We start from the raw sequence: 24452 nt of genomic DNA, 5'->3' as shown, positions 1-24452 counted from the left end.
CATACTTTACTTGCTTACTAATTTAAAGGCAATATATTTACTCACATTTTTAAGTAAAGTCAACTAATTGCTCTTGGCAGAGTACAATCTTCATTTCACTGAAGAAATGAAGCACCAAGGACCACTATCTCCTGAAAACGATTCAGTAATGCAAAAATAACCCAATTGAATGACCCTAAAGGCTCAATCCAGCTGTTGGATGGAGAGAAAAAAATAACCAGTACTGGGAAACATCCACACACTCTCGCATTTGCACACACACATATACACTATGGCCAATTTTGTCCACCCAATTCAGTTATAGTGCATGACTCAAACCAGTGACCTTCTTGCTGTGAGGCGACAGTGCTTACCACTGAGCCACCGTCCCACCCCCAAACACATTACGGTAACAGTTTATTTTTGATGGTCCATTAGAGTATTAGTAGACTGTCTGCTTAATATTTGCTGATACTGCTTCTTCAACAGACGTTTAACTGACAATAAGAGACTTTGCAAGTGCATGTCAACTTACACTAACCCCAACCCCAACCTAACAGTCTACTTATAATCTAATGAGAATTGGTTATGTAGATGCAATGTAACTTAAATTCAACAAATATCAACAACAAGTGTGACCCACATTACTATTAAAATATTCATACTGAAACTATTTAGAAATTCACCAAGATTTAACTGTTGCTATGTAAGGCAACTTAAAATGACCCAAACCACTCAATTGTTGTGCCATTTGTGGTTGTGGTGAAAGACAGAAAGCTTCATTAGATTTAAAAACAGGCTGTGAAGCTGTATATTCAAACCATACTGTGCAGAGAGAAGTGGAGATGCAGACAGACATGTGGACATCACCACAGGTCCTCCATCTGTGATATCTGCTCTCTGGCTGTCCTCCAGTGATCTCCGATAAGTGTGTTTCTGGGAGAAGTTGGCTGTGTTCTGTGCATTTCTCTGTTATCTGCTTCACTGAGCCACCATCCCTTTAGATTTTTGATTATGTAATGCTGGTGTTTCCTGTCTGGTCATCAGTGAAGGAAAGAGTACTGAAAACTCACGCTCAAGTAAAAGTAACATTAATTGCCCAAAAATGTAGGGCTGGTAGAGTAAAAGTGTAAATACTACTCAAAATATGAGTAAAAAGTAGCTCTTTTAAAAGTACTCGAGAGTAGTGAGTAGTGAGTATAGCTTGTGCCGGCATGTGTCAACGTAACATTTTGCAGTGCATTGAGTGATCTTTCTATATTTGTTCGTTTCTTCCAATTTTTCTTCCATTGTTTGTTTGTTCGTTCCTTCCTTCATTCATTCGTTTGTTCATTCCTCTGGTCCTTCCTTGAATTCTTCCTTCATTTATTTGGTCCTTCCTTCATTCGTTTGCTGATTCATTCATTTGTTTGTTCATTCCTTTCTTCCTTTCTTCCTTTCTTAGTTTGTTCAGTCCTTCCTTGTATCCTTCCTTTATTTATTTGGTCCTTCCTTCATTAGTAAGTACTCAAGAGTAGTGAGTATTACTCTCTGAAAAGTTGATGCGTTTACATGCAGTTTGTGCAGGGATGTGTAAACGTAACATTCCGTAGAGCATTTAGTGATCTTTCTGTATTCGTTCATTTCTTCCAATTTTCCTTCCATTGTTTTTTGTTTGTTCCGTCCTTCATTCATTCGTTTGTTTGTTCATTCCTCCAGTATTTCCTTAAATCCTTGAAAAAAAAAACACTTAAATTACATGAGAATGGTTGTGGCTTATGATTTCAAGGGAGTGTGTATGCAAAATAGTGAAACATTTTGACCAGGAACTAGAAAGTCAAACTATTGCCTAGCATAAAAATGTCATTTTTAAATCATACGCGATATGTAACTGAAGGCGGAAACAACTGGTGCATCAAAGTGGCAGCCCAGATGGTGTGTACACACCCATCCACCCTGGCTAGCACATGAAACGCTGTGAGATGCCTGCTGATGAGACCACTGATGACTGAAAGGGGAGGGTGGGCTGGACCGCTTTAAATGTCACATCTGTGCTGCTACTTTTCACAATTGTTTTTTTTCCTTCTTGGTGTGATCATAATATATGCAAATGTATGCTAGTTAGACACATCAATTGCAAATAAATGCAGAGTTGTTTGAGGGAACAACATGTGGCGTTATTGAATATTTGGTCTTTTTCCAGGGAAAGCAGGAGGGAAGGGGACCGAGGGTTTGTCCCATAACAGGGATGTTCCAGAAACTTCCAGCCACTGTCTGCCCTGCCAGGAAGGCTGTTCTTTCTGCAAGGACGATACGCCCTGCGTGGCCCGGGGTGATGGAGCCCTGCGTATGGCGGTGCTCTCCTTCCAGGGCCTGTGCATGCTGGTGGATTTCATCAGTATGGTGCTGCTTTACCATTTCCGCAGGAACAAGGTGAGCGTGTGCTGCCGGAGGGAGCTAATTAAGATGGCAACTGTTTCCATAAAGCACATCCTGTTCTTACTGACACTGGGGTATTTCCATGCTGAGTTACATTACAGTTAGTCGTTTGCGTATTATCTCGGATTGTCCAGTATCTTTAACTGCTATGTGATATTTTATTCACACTGAATGGGAAGTTGGCTTTCATGAAAGACTGGATGGTTGCAGCTGACCTCCATAGTTTATATTTCCCTACTGTCGAAGTCAGCCTACTGGTGGTTCATTCTGCTGTGGCGACCCCAGATTAAGCAGCGGTGTACTTATTTATGCTGCTATGTTAAAACTTAACTCTGGTTTATCATACAGAGTTTAATTTCTCTAGCCACTCCCAAGCCTAATTATTGCCACACCTGTTTGCAATCAAGAAATTGTTGACTATTAAAAGTGAAGTAGACCAAAAGATCCTCAAGTCTGGATATCATGCCGAGATTCAATGAAGTTTCTTTATTTAATTCTCTTTTTGGCTTAATCCCTTTATTAATCTGGGGTTGCCACATTGGAATGAACCGCCAACTTATCCAGCATATGTTTTAGGCAGCGGATGCCCTTCCAGCCACAACCCATCACTGGAAAACTCTCATTCACACACATACGCTACGGATAATTTAGCTTACCCAATTCACCTGTACCGCATGTCTTTAAACTTTGGACTTTGGACCACCCAGAGGAAACCCACGCGAACATGGGGAGAACATGCAAACTTCACACAGAAATGCCAACTGACCTAGGCGAGGCTCGAACTAGCGACCTTCTTGCTGTGAGGTGACAGCGCTACCTACTGCGCCACCGGGTCGCCTTCAATGAAATTTAAAAACAAGTGAGAAAGAATGTAATTGAGATCTACTAGTGTGGTTATAAAGCCATTTCCAAAACTTTGTGACTGCAGCGAACCACAGTGAGAGCCATTATCTACAAATGGGAAAAACACAGAACATTGGAGAACCTACCCGGAAGTGGCCAGCTAACCAAAATTACCCCAAGAGCACAGAGACAACTTATATAAGAGGTCACAAACGACCCCACACCAGCATCCAAAGAACTGGAGGCCTCACTTGCCTTAGTTTGGGTGAGTGTTCATGACTCCCCCATAAGAAAGAGTCGGGGCAAAATGGTTTGCATGGCAGATTTCAAGAGGAAAACCACAGCTGAGCAAAAATAACAAAGACTTGTCTCAGTTTTGACCGAAAATATCTTGATGATCCTCAGTTCAAACTTCAACCTTCTCTTTGATGCTGTCAATTAATTGCACACCCAAACTCTGGATTGTCTCTGCTAATTAGATTCATTAAGTTATTAAGATTTTCCCCACCTCAAGAGGAGTGGATTAGTGCATAGATTAAGAAAGTGACAGCTACTTAATCACACTTAGCGCACTGTAGAGCATGTTTTAGAAGCACATGCTACTGTCTTAGCTTAAACAGACATGCAGTCTGCGTTCTGAGTAATAGTAGACTGGATTCGCACTGACTGCGAGGAAGGTTCATTAATCCCTGCAGTGAGGCGCCGTTTAGGCTGTCGATATGTAGGGCACTCAGTTTTGATAGTGCCAGCATTTTAATTTACTCTGGAAGCATGCTTCGTCTGGGCGCTGCCTGAAAGCGATCCATAAATGCAGGAGAAGTCTAAATGAAAGCGACAGAGTTAGGATTAGAAATTTTGCTCTGTTTCAGCATGTGCTGTCAAGTGCTCTCTATAGGTCGTTTGATTTTAGAAAGCAGTTGACAGCTCACCTGTTGCCTCGTAATGGAATTCTCATTTTCTCTGCTTTAAAGGAGACTCACTTGAACTACAGTAGCAGCTCAACTTATAGCTACAGTATATGCTGCAATATTGAGAGAGAAGAAAAGAGAGAGAGCCAGAGAGGAAAAAAAAACATAATTTTAGTTTTGATTGATTATACAATTGCACAAGCCTACACAAAAGTAAGCTTCACTGTTAACAAATTTCTGAAGAACCTACTGTAACTTACTGGCAGCAGTTTGCCAGTCACTTACTGTAAATTAGTAAACAAAAATACCATATTCACATTTACAGCACCCTTTATGTGTCTGTGCACTCACCGGCCACTTTATTAGGTACACTCATCCAGCTGCTCATTAACACAAATTTCTAGTCAGCCAGTCAGATGGCAGCAACTCACTGCATTTAGGCATGTAGACATGTTCAAGACGATCTGCTGCAGTATCAGAATAAGCAAGAAAGGTGATTTAAGTTACTTTGAATGTGGCATCGATCTGGTACTATTATCAAAGGTAATACGTAGTGACTCAAGTAACCACTTGTTACTACCGACGTATGCAGAAAGGCATCTCTGAATGCACAACACGTCGAACCTTAAGGCATATGGGCTACAGCAGCAGAAGACTACACCGGGTGCCTATCCTGTCATTATGGATGTGCAGCCAACTAATGGAGCAACTAGGTGATGCCATCATGTCGATATGGACCGAAATCTCTGAGGAACACCTCCTGTACCTTGTTAAATCTTTGCACACAAAGGTTTAAGGCAGTCCTTAAGGCAAAAGAGGGTCCAACCCAGTACTAGTAAGGTGTACCTAATCAAGTGGCCAGTAAGTGCCAGGGATTTTTGGTATTACCATGAGTGAATTTTAGTACCACATGTCGTTGGCTTTATGGATCAGATTAAGCAGTTATACCTGCCAATTGTTATGCGAGATGTTAGGCCTAAATGACATTCAAATATGTGGAGCAGTGTGTCTATTTTCATGTAACTAACGGTAAAAATATGTTAAATTGAAATGTGACGGGGCGACACAGTGGCTCAGCGGTTAGCACGGTCGCCTCACAGCAAGAAGTGCTGGCTGGACCAGTTGGCATTTCTATGTGGAGTTTGCATGTTCTCCCCATGTCACCGTGGGTTTCCTCCACAGTCCAAAGACAAGCGCAATAGGTAAACGGAATAAACTAGTGTGTGTGTCTGTGCGTGCATGTGAGAGTGTATGGGTGTTTCCCAGTACTGGGTTGCAGCTGGAAGGGCGTCTGGTGTGTAAAACATATGCTGGATAAGTTGTTAGTTCATTCCGCTGTGGCGACCCCTTGTGAATAAAGGGACTACTTTAAGTCAAAGGAAAATAAATGAATGTATGATTGAAATATGATGTTACCTACAGTAATTATGAATAACACAACACACTAGTTCTGTTGCTTTAACTTATTTTAATAAGTTAATCAGGTTTAAACTAAATACAGAGTTGAACTTAATATTTTGGTCAGTTTGATTGATCGAAGTTGAGATGATTAGAAAAGTTAACTTCATTCAAAAAAAAAATGAAGGCAGCAAGAATTCTTTTACAGTGTACATTATATAAAAGTAACATTCGGGAATTGTATTTTAGTTGTACATAAGTTGTACGTTAGCACCTCTTTTCATCAGTTCTTCTCATTCCTGTACAGACTGAGCTCCATTCATCCTCAACACACTTGTATGGAACTTTATTATCTGGGATAGGATAGTGACCCTTCAGTAGCATGGTTGGAGACCCTTTACATACTGTAGATACTGTTCCTCAAATCATCCAGCTTGTTGAGAAGAGATGTGCTACATGTCTTTTGATTCATAATTTATAACTTGTGATTTTTTATTCTGTGAGGAAAATTCCATATACATCACAGTCTGTCTATCTAGGGACTAGAATATCAATGAAACGTCAGCGAGGCTCTTTAGCAACCACCCAGAAACAAGCCATGGAAAAGAGATGTTGGAGGCAACATTTGTTTTAGTATGAATAATATTACATTCAATATAACATAGCATGTTTAACATTAATTTCCATTTTATTAATCAGCATGCAACAAATCAGCCTGATCATGGCAAATTTTATTGTTGATTCATGTGTTCTGTTCATTTTAATCATTGATAATAATTGAAAATAGAATAGCACATGCCCTAAAAACTTGAATTAAGATACACTTACATTACATCTTGTTACCTACACTAACAATTTCCTGTAGAGTTTACAGTAACCTACTGGCAACAGTTTGGCAGTAATTTACCGTCAATCAGATTTGCAGCTGAAATATTATGTAATGTAATGTAATGTAATGTGTATTTATATAGCGCATTTATTGTGTATGGCCATACACCCAAAGTGCTTCACAATCATGAGGGGGGGTCTCTCCACACCACCACCAGTGTGCAGCATCCACTTGGATGATGCAAAGGCTGCCACAGGACAACGGTGCCAGTGCGCTCACCACACACCATCTGTTGGAGGAGTGGAGAGACAGTGATAGAGCCTATTCGGTTGAAAGGGATGATTGGGAGACTATGATCGTAAGGGCTGATAGGGGGACATTGGCCAGGATACCGGGGTTACACCCCTGCTCTTTCACGAGAAGTGCCATGGGATTTTTAATGACCACAGATAGTCAGGACCTCGGTTTAACGTCTCATCCGAAAGACGGCGTCCACTGACAGTATAGTGTCCCCTTCACTTTTATGGGGCATTAGGACTCACGCAGACCACACTTTGAGCGCCCCCTGCTGGCCTCACTAACACCACTTCCAACAGCAACCTAGTGTTCCCTAGTGGTCTCCCATCCAGGTACTGACCAGGCTCAGCCCTGCTTAGCTTCAGTGAGTAACCGGTCTTGGGCTGCAGGGTGATATAGCTGTTTTATATTAATATGGCTGTATAAATATTAATATTTACAGAATCATTTGCCTTGATGTACCTGTATTTACAGTATTGTATAGTTTTACTGTAAAATGTACCATATTGGGCGAGGCAGTGGCGCAGGTAGTGCTGTCGCCTCACAGCAAGAAGGTTGCTGGGTCGCTGGGTCGCTGGTTCGAACCTCGGCTCAGTTGGCGTTTCTGTGTGGAGTTTGCATGTTCTCCCTGCCTTCACGTGGATTTCCTCCGGGTGCTGCGGTTTCCCCCACAGTCCAAAGACATGCAGTACAGGTGAATTGGGTAGGCTAAATTGTCCGTAGTGTATGAGTGTGTATGTAAATGTGTGTGTGTGGATGTTTCCCAGAGATGGGTTGCAGCTGAAAGGGCATCCACTGCGTAAAAACTTGCTGGATAAGTTGGCGGTTCATTCCACTGTGGCGATCCCGGATTAATAAAAGGACTAAGCCGACAAGAAAATGAATGAATGAATGTATACCATATTTTAGTCTTCTCAATTTAAAATTTATACATACCATAAAATTAACTTGCAATTGTTTGTTCATCAATTTACTGGGTCAAAATGGTAAATTACGGTATTTCCTATCATGCTCATTTTCTTTTTATTACTGTTTTTGAATTAACATCTAATTAAAAATAGTGTTTTAATGCTGCCAAGAGGAGATTTCCCGTTCTGCAACTTAAAAAGACAGTTGCAAAGTGAATTGATTTCATAGTAATATAGAAATCTGAGTCTTTGACCCATTTGCCTGATGCAACCCCTCCATTTCACCTTGTTTTTACAGAAAGCTAAATTTTAAAAAGTTTATTCCAGGGCAAAGCATCCGTCTGAAGAGAAAAGAGATGAATCCACCCCTGTGAACACATTAGAATAGTCCAAGGAGAATGCATTTGTGCGCAGAGGGATAAGTTATGCAGTAGTCACAAATGGATGATTTCCACTGACCCATTTTGCAGCAGGAGAATACTTTTAAAGAGAGAAGTTTTCCAATGTGCTGTTGTTTTTCCCCCCCCATGTGTTTCAGAGTATCAGAGCATCAGGACTCATTCTGCTGGAGGCCATCTTGTTTGGAGCTCTTCTCCTGTACTTTCCGGTAAGCTTTGATGACCGCAGTCATTTTTATCACGTACTTTATTACTTTAGGGAAGTTAAAATTAATGGCACTTTGGTGACTAATATTCTTAGACATGTACTGCAATGTAATGCAGCCATTAGGGGGGAATGACTTTTTAATGGCACTAATTTAAGCATTAAAAAAATGTTGTAGGATCAATCTGAGTTAAGCCCTATGGACTCTGAATGCTGTTAAACCTGTTGATTTATGCAGGATACTTGTAAAAAAAAATCTAAAAGGGGTTTTTATACACAGAGAAAAATCAATTCAAAGGAAGTGCATCAATATTGCATATGCTGATGCCAGAGATGTATGCTAAAATGATACTCATCCAAGAATTGAACTCCAATCATGCATTACTCACACAGTGGTTGTTACAATACTAGAATGCAGTTTTTGTTAGTTTAACCACAGAATGAGTTAATTGTTTAAAAAAAAATCATATAATGGTGGTGAAAAAACAATTTAAGCATGGAAAACTTTTATTTCAGATATTCCAAGTATTTTAGCTGTGTATTATTAATATTATTGTTTTAATGTACATCAGTATTGTTTACATTTCACATTGAGAGTGATCTTCGCTATTTGCTTTATATGTCAATGTTACTGATCAACTGGACTGCATGCAATGTAAACCAAACTAAAAGCATTTGTCCTATACAGTAAATATGCCACAACACGCTCCTACTTTCACTTTCAATTTGTGCACATTCACTGGTGTATCCGTGAAGCATCCGAAATGGCATACATCCATAATATATAGTATGCTAAAAACAATATGCGAGCCGAGTAGCATGTCCGAATTCATCAAATTTTCAAAAACAGTATGCGAGAAGTACCTAGATGACTTACTACTTCCTGCGAGATTCTGAAGTTTGCATCTGGCGCAATTGACTCTGGTGGGTCAAGAGATCATGACAAAATGACAGATGTAGTATGTTTGAGTTCTATTTATACTGCTGACATTCATACTGTATAGAACGTACTTTTCTAACGGTCGAGTAGTACATTTCAATTCAAATGCCTTACCTACTGAGGAGCAAGCGATTTCAGATGCAGCCTTCAATCTCCTTACTTTCTACTTCCTACATCTCTACTATTTTTAACCCTCAAATGTGCAGTATGTAAGATTGACACCCAGTGGTTGAAATAGGTATTGCAGTCCAAATTCTAAACACGTTTTCGCCCGGCCCTTCCTCTGAAGATTTCAAGATTGAAATGTCATACACTTTTTTCCCCCCAAGGCTACCCAGAGTGCTGAAACATAATTGGATAAACTGGCAGTGGGCTGGTAATAGAGACTGAAACAATGGCAAACATTCCAGTACAGACCATATCTTTTAAACTTAGTATAACTGACTTTAGCATTGTTTTTTTTAAATAATCAAGTATGGTTACTTAGCATGTTTCTTAAATATCTGCAAACATACTGTTGTATCTTTAAGCTTAAGAAGAGCTAAAAACATACATAGAGCACATTTAAAGTACTCCAACATTTGGTTGTACAAATAGTATCAGTAAAGCCTATTATCTGTGCATTCATAATATACTTCACTAATGTCTTCAGTACTGTAAAATTAATTATAATAAATGAATGTATATAAATACATCTGCTTGAAAGATTGATGAATGCTATATTGAGCTAGTTTATAATAAAGAATGCATTTTAGGAGGTGTTTTAATTAGGTCTAATGTTACACCACAGCTGTTAATTATACATATTGTTTACTTTAATATCTTTAATGATTATCAGTGTGGGCGACGCAGTGGCGCAGTAGGTAGTGCTGTACCCTCACAGCAAGAAGGTCACTGGTTCGAGCCAAGGCTGGGTCAGTTGGCATTTCTGTGTGAAGTTTGCATGTTCTCCCTGCGTTCTTGTGGGTTTCCCCCGGGTGCTCCGGTTTCCCCCACTGTCTAAAGACATGCTGGACAGGTGAATTGGGTAGGCTAAATTGTCCGTAGTGTATGAGTGTGAATGATTGTGTGTGGATGTGTCTCAGAGATAGGTTGCAGCTGGAAGGGCATCCGCTGCGTACAAATGTGCTGGATAAGTTGGTGGTTCATTCCACTGTGGCGACTCTGAATTAATAAAGGGACTAATCTGAAAAGAAAATGAATGAATGAATGAATGATTATTAGTGTGTTCTCCAGGAGAATATAATGCGCTTAGACATTTTAGAGATATGAGTAATTAATATATTATGATTTAGGATTTTTAGACTGAAACTATGGTGAATTCAGAAGTGTCACTAAAGCTAAATGGCATTTGAGTCATAAGACTAAGGCTAAAACTAAATAAATTTGCTCTTACAATTAGCTATGAAAAGCAGCACAGCTAATATTTTTTTGTATTTGAAGGGGATTGTCCGAAGAATTTATAAAGTAAACTAAATGTAGCTTCTTTCTCTCTATCAAATCAGTCACAGAGAATATATCCATCTGAATGGTGAAAATTCACTGAAATGGTTGAGTTAGGGCATATTAACCTGCTCTCAGTAAGATACTCTGTATCTGAATCAGTTTTTAGGGATGGGAATGGATTTTCTGAAGCAATCAGGAGATCAAATATGTAAGATTATAACCATCAAGAACCTCATTATTTCTGAGGTTGAACCATATGGGGCATTTCCAAAAGAATCGCCTTTTAGGAACCAGAATATAAAATCATTTTAAGATCTTGTTTCATATTACTTCATAGTCATTGGACAATGGTGATATGTTATCAAAGCAGTCTATAGTCCAGCACAGAATGCGTTTGATTCACCAATGCAGGTCCAAAATACTTACAAATTTCTTAATACAAACAGGATGTACAGCAGTACACAAATATCTTTACAAATGAAAAAGAATTAAAGAAATAATGTTAAAATGTTATAGAAATTATTAGTTTCTACATGAATATAAAACCACTGCCCGCATACCTCCTCGTGGGGGGCTTTTTATTGTTTATTTATTCGTGTGCTGGAATTTAGAATTGAATTTAGAAACAGTTTTAAAGCAAATCTTTGTACTTGACAAACAAAATTAAATATGTTGGCTAATAGATGTCTTTAGCTGAGTTTCCACTGTTTCCTTACCCACAAAAGTAAAGGAGTAAAGTAAAGAGTACAAGTAAAGTAAAGAGAAAGTAAAGAGGCTGAATGGAGGAGGCTCGTTCTTTATCTTTGCGTTGCAGATGGTCTGTTTAACTGTTTTGTCGCTAGTGAAGTGTTCAGTTTTTCCACTTACAAAGTCTGCCATGTAAATAGCAAATGCGCCAATAACACACCAATAACTCATTAAGAGAATAAGCACAACCTTGTTAGACTATGCGCTGGGGTGTATTTTTCTGTCCTTGAAATAGCAAAAGGATTTAGACATGCCCTTAATGCCTTTGCGCCATGCGCTTTAGACATTTTGCACCTAGATTGTTAAAATAGAGCCCTTTATGGTTAAGCTTTACACGCAAACTGCTTCAACCTTCTAACGTAAAACGAAACTCACAAAGTTGTTTACAAAGTCATTGATATTATAGCAGTAATGAGATGTTCGCATGGGTCAGAATAATCACTGAAGCGATGTAGGATAAAATGAGAGCCGAGATATTTCACTGCTGGACAATCTTGCATTCGGCTGTCGATAAAGTATTGATTTAGACAGATGTCGTTGTGTGCTTTATTCAGCAGCTCTGTTGGCCTCACAGTAATTGCAGTTTAACAGCGTTTGCAGGAAGCTGTGGGCTTGTCTTAACATAGAAGGGTAAATGTAATTAAAGTGAACTGATTTAGAGGCTTGTAATTAAAGCAATTAGCACATGCAAGGTCCTGGAAAGTAATAATCTTTGAGATGATGCTGGAATGATGGTGGAGGACAATTTTAGCCATTTAATTGCTCTTTATGTGGCAATAATTCCCTGCGTGTTTGTCTGAAAACTGTCTTTGTTTGTTTCACAGTTTAGAAAAGTCGCAGTTTACATGAGTGGCGTGATGACCTGTCTGTGTATTATTCCACACAAGCATCATACTCATACGCAAGACAGAATGTATTATTTTGGTAGTAATTAGGACTTGGATGTTCTCTTCCTTGACTTTGGTTTAATCTTGAGGAAAATGTGTTTTTGCTTCGCTTCTTGCCTTATGTAGACAGTCAGATTTTTTTTTTTACTTTTTGTTTTTTTGAACTTTTTGTTGTGCACATGTTATAAGTGGTCCATTTGGTCTCTATTATATGCCCCATCATTTTCCTAAAGGAGAAATTGAACCGGGTTATAATGGGTTAACGTATAAAATCAGGCATTATCGCAATCTGATTTGAGAAACTGGCAAATGTAAATTGCTGGTCATCAGAATGAATCATGTGTTGAACTGCAATTAAATTTTATAATTGTGTGTTAATGAAGAAAACTCATTTAATTTTATCAATTTAAACTGTTCTTTTATTTAACGATTTGTTTTAAATTAGTTTATTTTGTAGATCCCATTTAATTTAACTGTTAGCGTTTTTATATGCTTAGTACAAAATTAATAAAAATAAAATAAAATAATAATATATAAGGCAACATGTTTTTCTAACGTTCAGAAGGTAGTGTCTAATGTAGACAGGTCAAAACAATGCCTTGATGTCAAAATATTGCACTTATTGCACTCATTACCCCCAGAAATGTACATGCATCCTAAGCGAATGCGTGAGTTCCTTCAGAAGTGTGGCCTTCTGTCTGCTTCAGTTTGTGGTTCAATCTGAACCTCGGAGACAGATAGATCTGCTTGCTTACAGCCCACCGGTGTAGCTCGTCTGAAGCAGAGAGAAGCTCCGCCTGTCTGCTCTGCTGCCATTGCTCCCGATCTAAATATAGACTGGAGAATATTCTTTGCTCCTTCTCTCCCCCCCCCTCTTCTACTTTAAATAATTCCAGTGTTATCAAGAAGCAGAGATGTATCTCATCTTGTTCCCCTGGCATTCTGCTTTGTGGAGTAATGCAATTTTTTTCAGCTCTCAGCCCTCTCCTGCTGCTGAGCGTGTCACATGCAATAACTTCACCGTGCGGCGTCTGGAGTAAAGCGGGGGATGTGGAGCGAGAGAGAGAGAAGGGAAACTGAATTACATGCACACACACACACATGCTTTTCTGCTCGCTTGTTCATCCCTGGCTGCACAGAAGTCACGGGGCAGGAGGTAATCTCTGTCTGTGAATTTATGAGCCATTGGCAGATTCTCTTTCTAATCCATATCTGATGACTGTCATTTGATATGTCACATTACCTGCTGATGACCTCTTGGTGTGTTTAACTCTGCTGTTGTGTTAGAATTCTGCATACACCACAGGAAAAAAAAAATTACCTGCCCTCACTAAACCTGATGTCAAAGAGAAACAAATAGACACTTCTTGATAAACTGGCCCCAGTATTTTATTATAATATAATACAGAACAACTTTGATGACAGACTTTGGCTGAGGGATTTTAGAATAAAACAACATTTCAGATGTTTTACAATGTGGTCAGTCTGCTGGTGCTATCCTATCATGCTAATATTTGCTATCACATGATGCACATGCTGGACTTTATTCAGTAAATGTGTTTCCATCATAGTTTATATGGATTATTTTTCTTATTATTCTACTTAGTTGCGCACGTTCATACACTCACCGGCCAATTTATTAGGTACACCTGTCCAGCTGCTTGTTAGAAGATTGGAAAGATGTTGATGGTCTGATGAGTCTCGATTTCTGCTGCGCCATTTGGACATTCGGAATTTGGCATCAACAATATGAAAGCATGGATCCACGGATCGGGCTGGTGGTGTTTGTGTAATGGTGTTGGAGACATTTTCTTGTCACACTTTGGGCCCATCAGTACCAATTGAGCATCGTGTCAACGCCACAGCCTACCTGAGTATTGTTGCTGACCATGTCCATCCCTTTATGACCACAGTGTACCTATCCTCTAATCTTCTGAACGCGTCACGTCCTAAAGCACAAATTTCAGAGTTTTTTTGACATGACAATCAGTTTACTGTACTCAAATGGCCCCCGTAGTCTTCAGATCTCAATCCATTAAAGCACCTTTGGGATGTGGTAGTATGAAAGATTCCCATCATGGATGTGCAGCTGACAAATCTGCAGCAACTGCGTGATGCTATCATGTCAATATGAGCCAAATACTCTGCGGAATATTTCCAGTACCTTGTTAAATCTATCCCACAAAGGATTAGGGCAGTTCTGAAGGCAACCCGGTACTAGTAAGGTGTACCTAATTTGCATATACTTAGACTACATAGAACTTCACTATGAGTATATAGGTTGGGTTTGTGAGTCAACTGTTCCTTTAAATCCTGCCATTGTAATATCCTAGAGGGAGCAGCTCCAGATCTCCCCATTTTCAAGCATCTCTCATTTAATTCCACAGGGAAGACACTCTTCCCTGGTGCGTCAAGTCCCATATATTTTAAACAGCTATCCTCCATGTTGAGATTTTCTACCCTCTATTAATCTGTGTGTGAGCCTCAATAACTCACAGGTAGGCTACAGTCGTCACCTTAAAGAATTCGTTCACCCAAAAATGAAAATGATTTGATGATTTACTCACTCTCAAGGCAGCCTAGGTGTAAATGACTGTCTTTTTTCGGTTGAATCTAGTTATTGGACTCACAAGAAGTCTATGAAAGCACACATCCATCCAAAATAAATAAAAATTGTCCCTTGGCTCCAGAGGGTAAATAAAGGTCTTCTGTAACCAGTCGGTACATTTTTATGTATAAAAGATGTTCATGTCAAGTTCTAGTTGTACTCTTCTACGATTTTTTTTTTTTTGTCTTTCCTTAGCCTACTTTTTTTGTGTTCATTTCAACTGTGTATGCACTTCACACTCCTGTCCAGCTGGTGCTGCTAAATGCACCAAAAATTGCACAAAAAGAAGATGACTTCAGTCTAGTTACACAAAACTGTTTTTGAAGTTTTTAAAATATGTATTTTTTCGGACAAAATTTAATGAACTCAATAAAGTCGACCTTTTATTCACCACACTTTTTAATTAAAAAAAATAGTCATATACACTTCGGATGTTTTGAGGGTTAGTAAATTGTGTGCTAATTTTTGGGTGAATTAACCTGTTAATACACAATATAGCACAAGGGTAATAGAAGAGGAACCAAACCTGATGTCCAGTTTCATGTTTGGTGGTCATTCATTTAAACTAAGCAAACACTGTAGACTGGTTTGATCCAGTCGTTAAACACATTCAAACTACCATTGGCTCACTCTCAAGTGAATTTGTCATCTGAAAAGTGCAACAAAATGTACTCGGACTAAGGTATTTTAAATTTTGCAAGAAATGTAGACTATTTCCAGTGTTCATTAGAACAATGCGTTGAAAAATTACTTCACCAAAGAGTATTTCTGACCATTTAGGCCTCCTATATCTGCTCCAAGCAGTCTGTATGTTTCTGCTCCACTCTCTCCAGTTGTCCTCCAATTTCACCTCCATGTCCAAATGGCCTTCTGCCACCCTGACCCTGGAGCCCAGCCCATCAGGAGGCTAATGATAAACACACTGCTGTGCTCTGGAGCATTTTGACCAGCATAGGATGGGGTGTGGCCTAATGCTTTCGGTCGGTCCAAGTCACTGGCTTTCTGTGGATTAAGTGAATCAGAGAGCGGCTGTAGTTTTACTGCACCTGACTTCCTGGCTTACTTTATCAGTTTCTACAAGTATTTTTTTGTTAGGCTCTCTAAGTTACTGCCTTTTGTATAATATAATATAATTTGTTTGTGTAATCAACCAATTATTTAAAAAAGTTTCTTACCTTGTTGCTCTAGTATGTGTGTGTAGCACAGGGTCCTGCAGAGACATTTTGAGGGGCAGGGGCCAGGTGAAAAGGGGTACTTTTTTCTTGATTATTTTTATATTATTTATATATTTTCTATTAATACAATATATTTAAAAACCCTTTACACATAAATTCACGACTTACTCATTGAATTATTACAACTGATAGCAAAAAAAAATTGTTTGGAAATGTACTGTGGGTACCGAAAGTATTCAGACCCCCTTAAAAGTTTCACTGTTTTTTTATATTGCAGCCATTTGGTAATTCCTTTGCTCATTAATGTACACACAGCACCCCATATTGACAGACAAACACAGAATTGTGGACATTTTTGCAGATTTATTAAAAAAAGAAAGACTGAAATATCACATGGTCCTAAGTATTCAGACCCTTTGTTGTGACACTCATCTATTTAACTCAGGAGCTGTCCAATTCTTGGTTCTACACCTTTATCCGAGTCCAGCTGTGGTTGATTATACTGATTGGGCTTAATTAGCAAATCCACACACCTGTCTAGATAAGAACTTACAGCTCACAGAGCAAATGAGAGTCATGAGGTCAAAGGAATTGCCTGAAGAGCTCAAAGGCAGAATTGTGGCAAGACACAGATCTGGCCAAGGTTACAAAAAAATTCTGCTGCTCTTAAGGTTCCTAAGAGCACAGTGAACTCCATAATCCTGAAATGGAAGATGTTTGGGACCACCAGAACCCTTCCTAGAGCTGACCGTCTAGGCAAACTGAGTTATCGGGGAGAAGAGCCTTGGTGAGAGAGGTAAAGAAGGACCTAAAGATCACTGTGGTTGAGCTCCAGAGATGTAGTCAGGAGATGGGAGAACGTTGTAGAAAGCCGTCCACCAGTCAGAGCTTTATGGCAGAGAAAGCCGTATGTGTGGGGAAAACCAGCCAATGCTCATCACCTGTCCGAAACAGTGAACAACAGTGAAGCATGGTTGTGGCAGCATTATGCTGTGGGGGTGTTTTTAGCTGCAAGGACAGGTCAACTGCTTGCAATCAAGGGAAAGATGAATGCGGCCAAGTACAGGGATATCCTGGACGAAAACCTTCTCCAGAGTGCTCAGGACATCAGACTGGGCCGAAGGATTGCCTTCCAACAAGACAATGACCCTAAGCACACAGCTAAAATAGCAAAGAAGTGGCTTTACATCAAATCAGTGACTGTTCTTGAATAAACCAGCCAGTGCCAAGACTTAAACCCAATCGAGCATCTCTGGTGAGATCTAACCAACGTTTACCATCCAACCTGACAGAACTGGAGAGGATCTGCAAGGAGGAGTGGCAGAGGATCCCCAAATCCAGGTGTGAACATCTTGTTGCATCTTTCCCCAAAAGACTCATGGCAGTGTCAGATCAAAAGGGTGCTTCTACTAAATACAGAGCAAAAAAGGGTCTAAATACTTAGGACAAGTAATATTTCAGTTTTTCTTTTTTTTTTTATAAATCTGTAAAAAAAATGCCAACAATTCTGCTTTTGATTTTAGCAAATGGCTGCAATGTAATAAGGAGTGAAAAATTTAAGGGTGTCTAAATACTCACTGTAAATGGAGATTACCGGCACACAAAAAACAGAAATACCCTTTTGTGTGTGTGAAAGTAGTTAAGGCCTAAGACTTTTTGACGGTACTGTACTTTACCGAAATATTGCTATATCTGACTTTACATGTCTTTCATGCTGCCACTACTTGTCTAAGTCAATATAAATAAGCTGAAGTATTAAACTGACTTAATACCAATGCTTAGAAGTCTCCCATACACTTAACAACACAAACACATCTCTTGCTGTATTCCTCATCGCCTTTATCTCTCTACCACACAAAGCACAGGTCACATCCCTATTAACCTAATGTTATCAGAAATATCTCAGTGGATTTGGGGATGACGGAGAAGGGAACAGTACAAGGCTTGACTCTGTGGGGGGCCAAAGTAGATGTAATTTACACGCCACCAGACTCACGGGACACATCGCTAGCCAATGCCTCTCGTTCTAGCCACATGTGAGAAAGAGAAGCTGAAATCTAAAGCAGGCATGTCCACACAGACACAGAAGTTCTCACAGATTACTAGCCAAATGGGATGAGAGGAGAGAAAAGAAAAAAAGCAGAGCTGTGAAAGAATGAAAATAGATGAGGTCCCTAAATAGATCATCCCTAAGCTGCCTGTTCATATTATCACCGATCAGATTAATGTTAGCTAGGCCCCAAAAAAGACCAGCTCCTCTCATTCTTAGACAAGCTGTTGTTATAGCTGAAAAATTGCTTTCTATTTTGCAAAAGTTGGTTGAGTCTTCCTAAACTTTTCCATGAATTTAAAGGGCTGGTCTATTACGATTTTATATTTTAAACTTTAATTGATTTGTAATGTAGATGTGTGAAACAACATCTTTCCATGTAATAAGAAAAGTTCAATGCAAAGGGAGATACTGGTACATCAAGGTTAATAAGACTATATACCCTTCAAGTTACGCTCCAACACCCTGCAAAGCTAAGGGGTATGGCCAGATGCGCTAGGTCATAGCAGAGAAAGCAAAAATGCCGTCCAAACGCTGCTATTTCCATAAAGCTTGTTCTGTTTCTATATTTGGGTTTCCAAAGGACACGACACAAAGAGAGAAGTGCTTATAATTTAATTTGATTGATTTGAAAAAGATACAGCTCTAGCATTTGACAAAGGACAGCTTCCAGAATCTCTCCCAGTTCAGTGCTGGATTCGGGTAAAAAGGAGTAGCTCCAACCATAATATAAGAAGCTGGGGATTGTGAGCCACAACCTGTGAGTATATTTATTTGTTAAAATTTACCTATTACATGCACAGTTTCTAGCGTTAATGGCACGTTGTAGCAATGACATAAACAAGGATGTAAACAACGGGAAATGCAGTTTGGCACCGCTAATAATTTAGCTATAAATTCATATTAATTTGTCAAACTGCTGTAAACAACCACAATCTTCACCAGCGCTGCAGTGTCTCTCTATGCGGCTGCTTTCCCTGCGTTCTACATCTCAAATAATGAACTTGTAAAAAAATATGTGAACTTATATATTACTTACACATGCTTATAACTTGAATATATGTGAAATACACTTGAGCAGAGATCAAGCTCCCATAATGCAATTAACAACCGTAAATAAATTGAAAACAACGTTAATTACCAGATATTTCTTCACAGTGTTCAGCATGCAATTACACAAATGTGTCCTTATGACTTACAGATACAAAACACACACGCAAGATTGAGTTCTGGCCTTCACGGACCAGAAACCAGCACATTCTACGCTCCACCTCCATCCTTAATTAGACCTGCTCCAGGAATGACCTCTGCTAGCACTCAATTATTTATGGTGTTTGGGAAAAAAGGTGCACATACTCTCTAATCCTGCAATTGTCCATCTGGTGTATCAGAGCAAAGAAGCTTCCAGAGGGTCAAGAATGGACAGCATAAGATCACCGCAAGGAAATAGGCATTAGATCACTCAATATAAGACTTTTAAAGGCATCTACAACAGAATCTCCCCAACACGGGATCAAATTGGACTGTTCGGATTACATTCCTGCATCAAAAGCAGTGTTTACAATGTTTCTTCTGCTTTTCTGGAGGACAAGAACCTATTGCATTATTAATTGCTCTATAATACGTAGATACTCACAGTTTTTACCATGCCTTCAACAACATCAGACAATTTCTTGGAATATATGAGGGTTTCCACGAAAACTAATCCAGGATCAATAAGCGGATGGTCTGTGCACTGACCTTGAGCTGTCTGTCTTATTGATCTCTGCCTTGGTCAGCTTTATCATTCACGCTTTCCAGCAACAAACCAATATGATTTTTTTAATGCTTGTTTGCCAATAATGAAATACATTTATTAGTTCTTCTAAAACCAGTATTGCACACTTTGAGGTTAAGACGCTCATCAAATGGAAGATTCAATAAATTTTAAGCACTTTCATGTCCCATTACCTCTGGAATTATGACCCATTTAACCTCAAGGGACCACTATGGTCTGATACTGCTTTATTCAGAACATGGCACATGTTATAGGTGTTATTTATTTATTTATTTTTTTTATTTTATCGTAGTTGAACCAGTCAATGTTTGGAAAGAGTCAACTAAGGCTGCAATTATTTGGGCAAAATATATGTAAAAGGTCTTAAAATATCATTTTGATTTAAAGAAATTGTTTTTCATGTTTAAAATATTATTTATTCTTGTGTTTAAAGCTTTTGTTATTACTCTATTGTCTCAGAGTCATTCAGAAATTATTATTGAATGCTGGATTAATGCACAAGAACAGTTTGTATTACAACCGTTTTGCAAACACGTTTTATACCATTTCAAATATATTTCTATGCATGCTTTATTAATGCACTTACATTGTTTACACTGAGGACCCTATCATACACCCAGCGCGATAAGGCGTAAGACTTGTTTGCCTCGAAGTGTTGCTATTTTCAGACCAACAAAACTTTAATATTCCCGTTTTCCACCACGTTGTTTAAATAGCGTATCCATTTGCGCCACTTTGTGGATTGATGGCTGTTTCGGTCTAGAAAAGAGGTGTATGAAAAGTGGATGCCTTTCCAGCCACAACCCAGTACTAGAAAACACCCATACATCATTGCATTCACACACACACTCATACACTATGGCCAACTTAGTTTACCCAATTCACCCAAATCACATGTCTTTGAACTGTAGGGGAAACCCACACCAACACGGGGAGAACATGCAAACTCCACATAGAAATGCCAACTGGGCTAGTTGGGACTCAAACCAACGGCCTTCTTGCTGTGAGGTGACAGTGCTAACCACTGAGCCACCGTGCAGCCACAAACAAAATTGAGTGCACCAAAATCCACAGTTGAAAGTAAGAGGCCGACTCGTTCTGTTGGCGGTCTTTATCTTTGAGCAGATGGTTTTTAACTGTTTTCTCGCTATTGAAGCATTCGGTTTTTCAACTTACAAAGTTCTCCATGTAAATAGCAAATGCACCATGGTGCGACACAACTGTCTCTGAAAGGGAATGGGAGATGAGATTGCTTTTGTTCCATGCTCTTTAGACATTGCACTTAGATCGTTAAAATATATCCCATAATATGCAAAAAAAAAATAAAACTACTTGAAGTTGTCATTGTTTTTTACTGATTTTTAGTCAATGCATCAAGTGCATTGTGCACCCAATTCATGGATTTGTAAGACTGCACCCACAAAAGGTGGTAGAACTCCTGAATCATCAACATTGCCGTGAACACATCTAACATCAGTTTGACTTTGTCTTTAGAGTTTGGTGAGGGTGTAGAGATGAGGAACATGCCAGCTAATGCTCATGCATGACTGTAATAAATAACAGCATTCAGCTGCACAGAGGGCTGCGGACGTCATCTCATCTGCTCGAGCTTTCACAGCCCAGCTGCTGGAGCCACACCGCTCTGAGGAAACGGAAGTTCTTTATTAAAGCACATTGTGAAAGTGCTGCCTTGATGAGGCGAAAGCGCTTGAGAAATTGAGTCATGCTATCTCAGCATCACTGCTGGCTTTCCTTCCTCAACCTGTTAGAGATGTTCAGTGCAGAACATTCACTGCTTCATTTTTCTGAAGACCTTTATGGATTGTTGAAAGTGATGTCCTTTTCAAAAAGATGATCTCCTTTAGTTTAGTTCTTTTGACAGTAAGCAACTACATGCTTCAACTTATTTAATATAAGGTCACACAATAGTGTCACTTATACCTGTGAACTTACATGGTAACTAAATGTGTAAGTAGTATGTAACTACAGTGTATGAACACACTGGTACACAGTATTTACTTGTGTACTACTGGTGTAACTGCACAAATGTAACAACACACTGAAGAGTATGTGGAAGTTCAAATGTACAGCAGGGGAGTTCTCGAGATCTACCTGAGCTCAAACTCCCCTCTCACCTTGCAAACGGATGGGAGCCCCGGGCTCGAGGATCTTATGAGCCCAGGGCTCTCTCCCGGGACAGCATGCCAAACAAGCTTTATAATCAATCATCAGCTAAGTGTGAACTCTTGAAATAGCAGTTCATTGAATTTGCTCTTCAGTGTTTTGGCTTTCAGCAATGACATTTACATTACACTCAACTTTCAAAACTGGACTGAAGCAGTTTCAGTTTACTAGAACTTCATCTACTGTATGTAAAAGTGCTAGAGAAATAACGATGAGTTGAATTAAATAGTAACAGCATTGTTGTGTTTTCTGATACCTTTATGTTGAACACTTCCTGTCTGCCGCTCTGTGTTTCCCTGTGCTCTTCTGCCAATCACAGCTGTTTGTTTGAGTTGTGACTGACAGCACTAATAGGGTTTCTCTGAATTCCACCACATGAGTCTGATGGTTTCGGCTGTGTGGATTTCTCGGCCGTCGTGATTGACTGCAGTGTTATCAATCTCTTCCTCGGCTCTCAGACTTTGTGTGTGTGTGTGTATGGGGGAGAGCATGTGTTCAAACACTCTCTGACAGGTCCACTCCTACTCTGCTTCTTTCTCTTGGTCTTACACAAAGACTCAAAGATGCGCAGAGAAAACGACGTGTTACGTAATGGGGTGGCTTCTTTGAAAATGACGAAGAAAAGGGAGCTGGAGGGGGGTTGAAATTCACACAAAAAGAGAGACAGAGAGAAAAGAAATGAAAGCGGGAGGCATTAAGATGAATCTTGCAGGACTATTATGTAAAGGTAAATAATACAATTTTTTTTGGCAACGGCTTGCAAGTGGATGGAGCCCCTGAAGGGGTGTAATGAAGTGCGTGTGATTGAATGCCCATGCGAGCTTTGAAGAAGAGTGTGTGTGTGTGTGTTTGTGTGGATGTTGCGTGAGGGATGAGGAACACACTGTTCTCGGGTTTACACTCCAGAGGGAAGTGCCACAGACACAGATGAGCCAGACAACATGACAGTACCTCTCACTGAGCTGCACCGGGGAAATTTGGCTTTACTTTTGCCGCTTTTAAAGGAATAGTTCACCCAGAAACTCTTAAATCATTTATTCGCCTTCGTGTATTCATCCTATTATGGATTTTGCATTCTGGCAAACACAACAAACGGGATTTTTAGTTGAAAAGTGCTTTTAGTTGAAACTGCTCTCAAATTTAATTGACATACAGGGAAAAGAGAGATTTTGTGGACACAACCCTTGTGAAAAAAAAAAGAATAACTAGGGAGAGAATGAATCTGCAGAAATTTGTTGCTATTTATTTTTAACTTTCATTTAATGTTTACAATGCAAATCCAATTAGATCCATTTATTTTGTAAACAAAGCAAGTCTCTCGTTTAAAATATCTACTAAAATACAGAAAATATTACTTTACAAACTGTATTGTAAATAAATCATATGAACATTTTAATATTACTATTATTATATCACAATAATATTAGTGAAAGTAATAAAAAAAACTGAATAAATATAAATTAACACACATTTACAGAAGTAAATACATAGACCCAAAGATGAGTTAAAAATCTGTGGAAATCTGCGGATTTCTGCATGCGCAGATTTTGTGTGGGCCTAGGTATAATTAATAATAGGCTATTGAAATGTTAGAAAAATATGCACACCAAGATGCAAACCAGACTAGCCATTAATCATTGCAGCATAGGCTCATTCTGAAAACGTAGCCCTATATACATTTCTGGAGATTGCGAATTATGTAGCCAGAGGTACTGCATTTTGTCCTTAAAACGAACGCTACAGAGCAGTATGACACCGTTCTTTTTTGCGCTTACCAGCTGATCACTTACCTCCGTGTGGACGGCTTTCCCGCTGTTTTTCCAGTAGCTCGCCGCATACCTCGTAGGATTTAAGACGCAGAGCGAAGTTGAGCGCAATGACATGGTTTGAGTCCTGCGAAGAATGGTTCCAGAAAGCTGGTAAAACAAAAACAAAAGCCAAATAATAAAACAAACATGTAAATAACAGGATGAGATTGTGGTAAATTCTGAAAAGGTGGTAAAAATCAGGCTAAAGCCAGGGCTTTTTTTTTCTGGATTGCTTTTGAAAACACTAATGGTTGGGTTTAGGGAAGAAGTAGGGCAGTTCAGTCACCTCTGGTGGAGTAGAACAGGTGAGAATGGCACTCACGAGAGAAATTTTAGATCTGAAAAGCATACACAGTGGCCTTTGATGGTTTCGCAAAAATAAAAACTGCAAAAAATGTAGTTCCTGGGACATATCCAGAAATATATATAAAGGTACGTAATCAGAATTAGCCTGGGTTGAAACATTCAGTGTTTATTATTAGTCCATGGCATTTTGTAATGCTTCATACTGATTGGCTGGTCGATGTGTAATAGGTCAGGGATAAACTAAATCCTGGAGGTTGTTATCTTAGAATAAAGCCGGACAGGCTTATCAGCAATCTAATATGAAGCTGGGCTGTTATAAAATATTGAAGGGCTTTATTCTG

The 24452-nt window shown here is 39.2% G+C and overlaps 1 protein-coding gene across 3 annotated transcripts in view; it reads left to right on the top strand.

The window, feature by feature from the left end:
- Window positions 1-24452, top strand: part of gpr158a (G protein-coupled receptor 158a) — a 741191-nt gene that overhangs the window by 55191 nt on the left and 661548 nt on the right. For all 3 annotated transcript variants that reach the window (XR_012399680.1, XM_005162535.5, XM_005162534.5), the window contains exons 4-5: window positions 2162-2391; window positions 8119-8187. Coding sequence is in view for 2 of the 3 variants with exons in the window: in XM_005162535.5 (XP_005162592.1) it covers window positions 2162-2391; window positions 8119-8187 (299 nt within the window). In the remaining variant the exon portion in view is untranslated. The remainder of the gene's footprint in view (window positions 1-2161; window positions 2392-8118; window positions 8188-24452) is intronic.

The sequence above is a fragment of the Danio rerio genome, chromosome 24 (genome assembly GCF_049306965.1).
Source record: "Danio rerio strain Tuebingen ecotype United States chromosome 24, GRCz12tu, whole genome shotgun sequence".
Lineage (NCBI taxonomy): Eukaryota > Metazoa > Chordata > Actinopteri > Cypriniformes > Danionidae > Danio > Danio rerio.
Note: the sequence above shows the minus strand (reverse complement) of the source record. Positions and strands in the feature narration are given on the sequence as shown.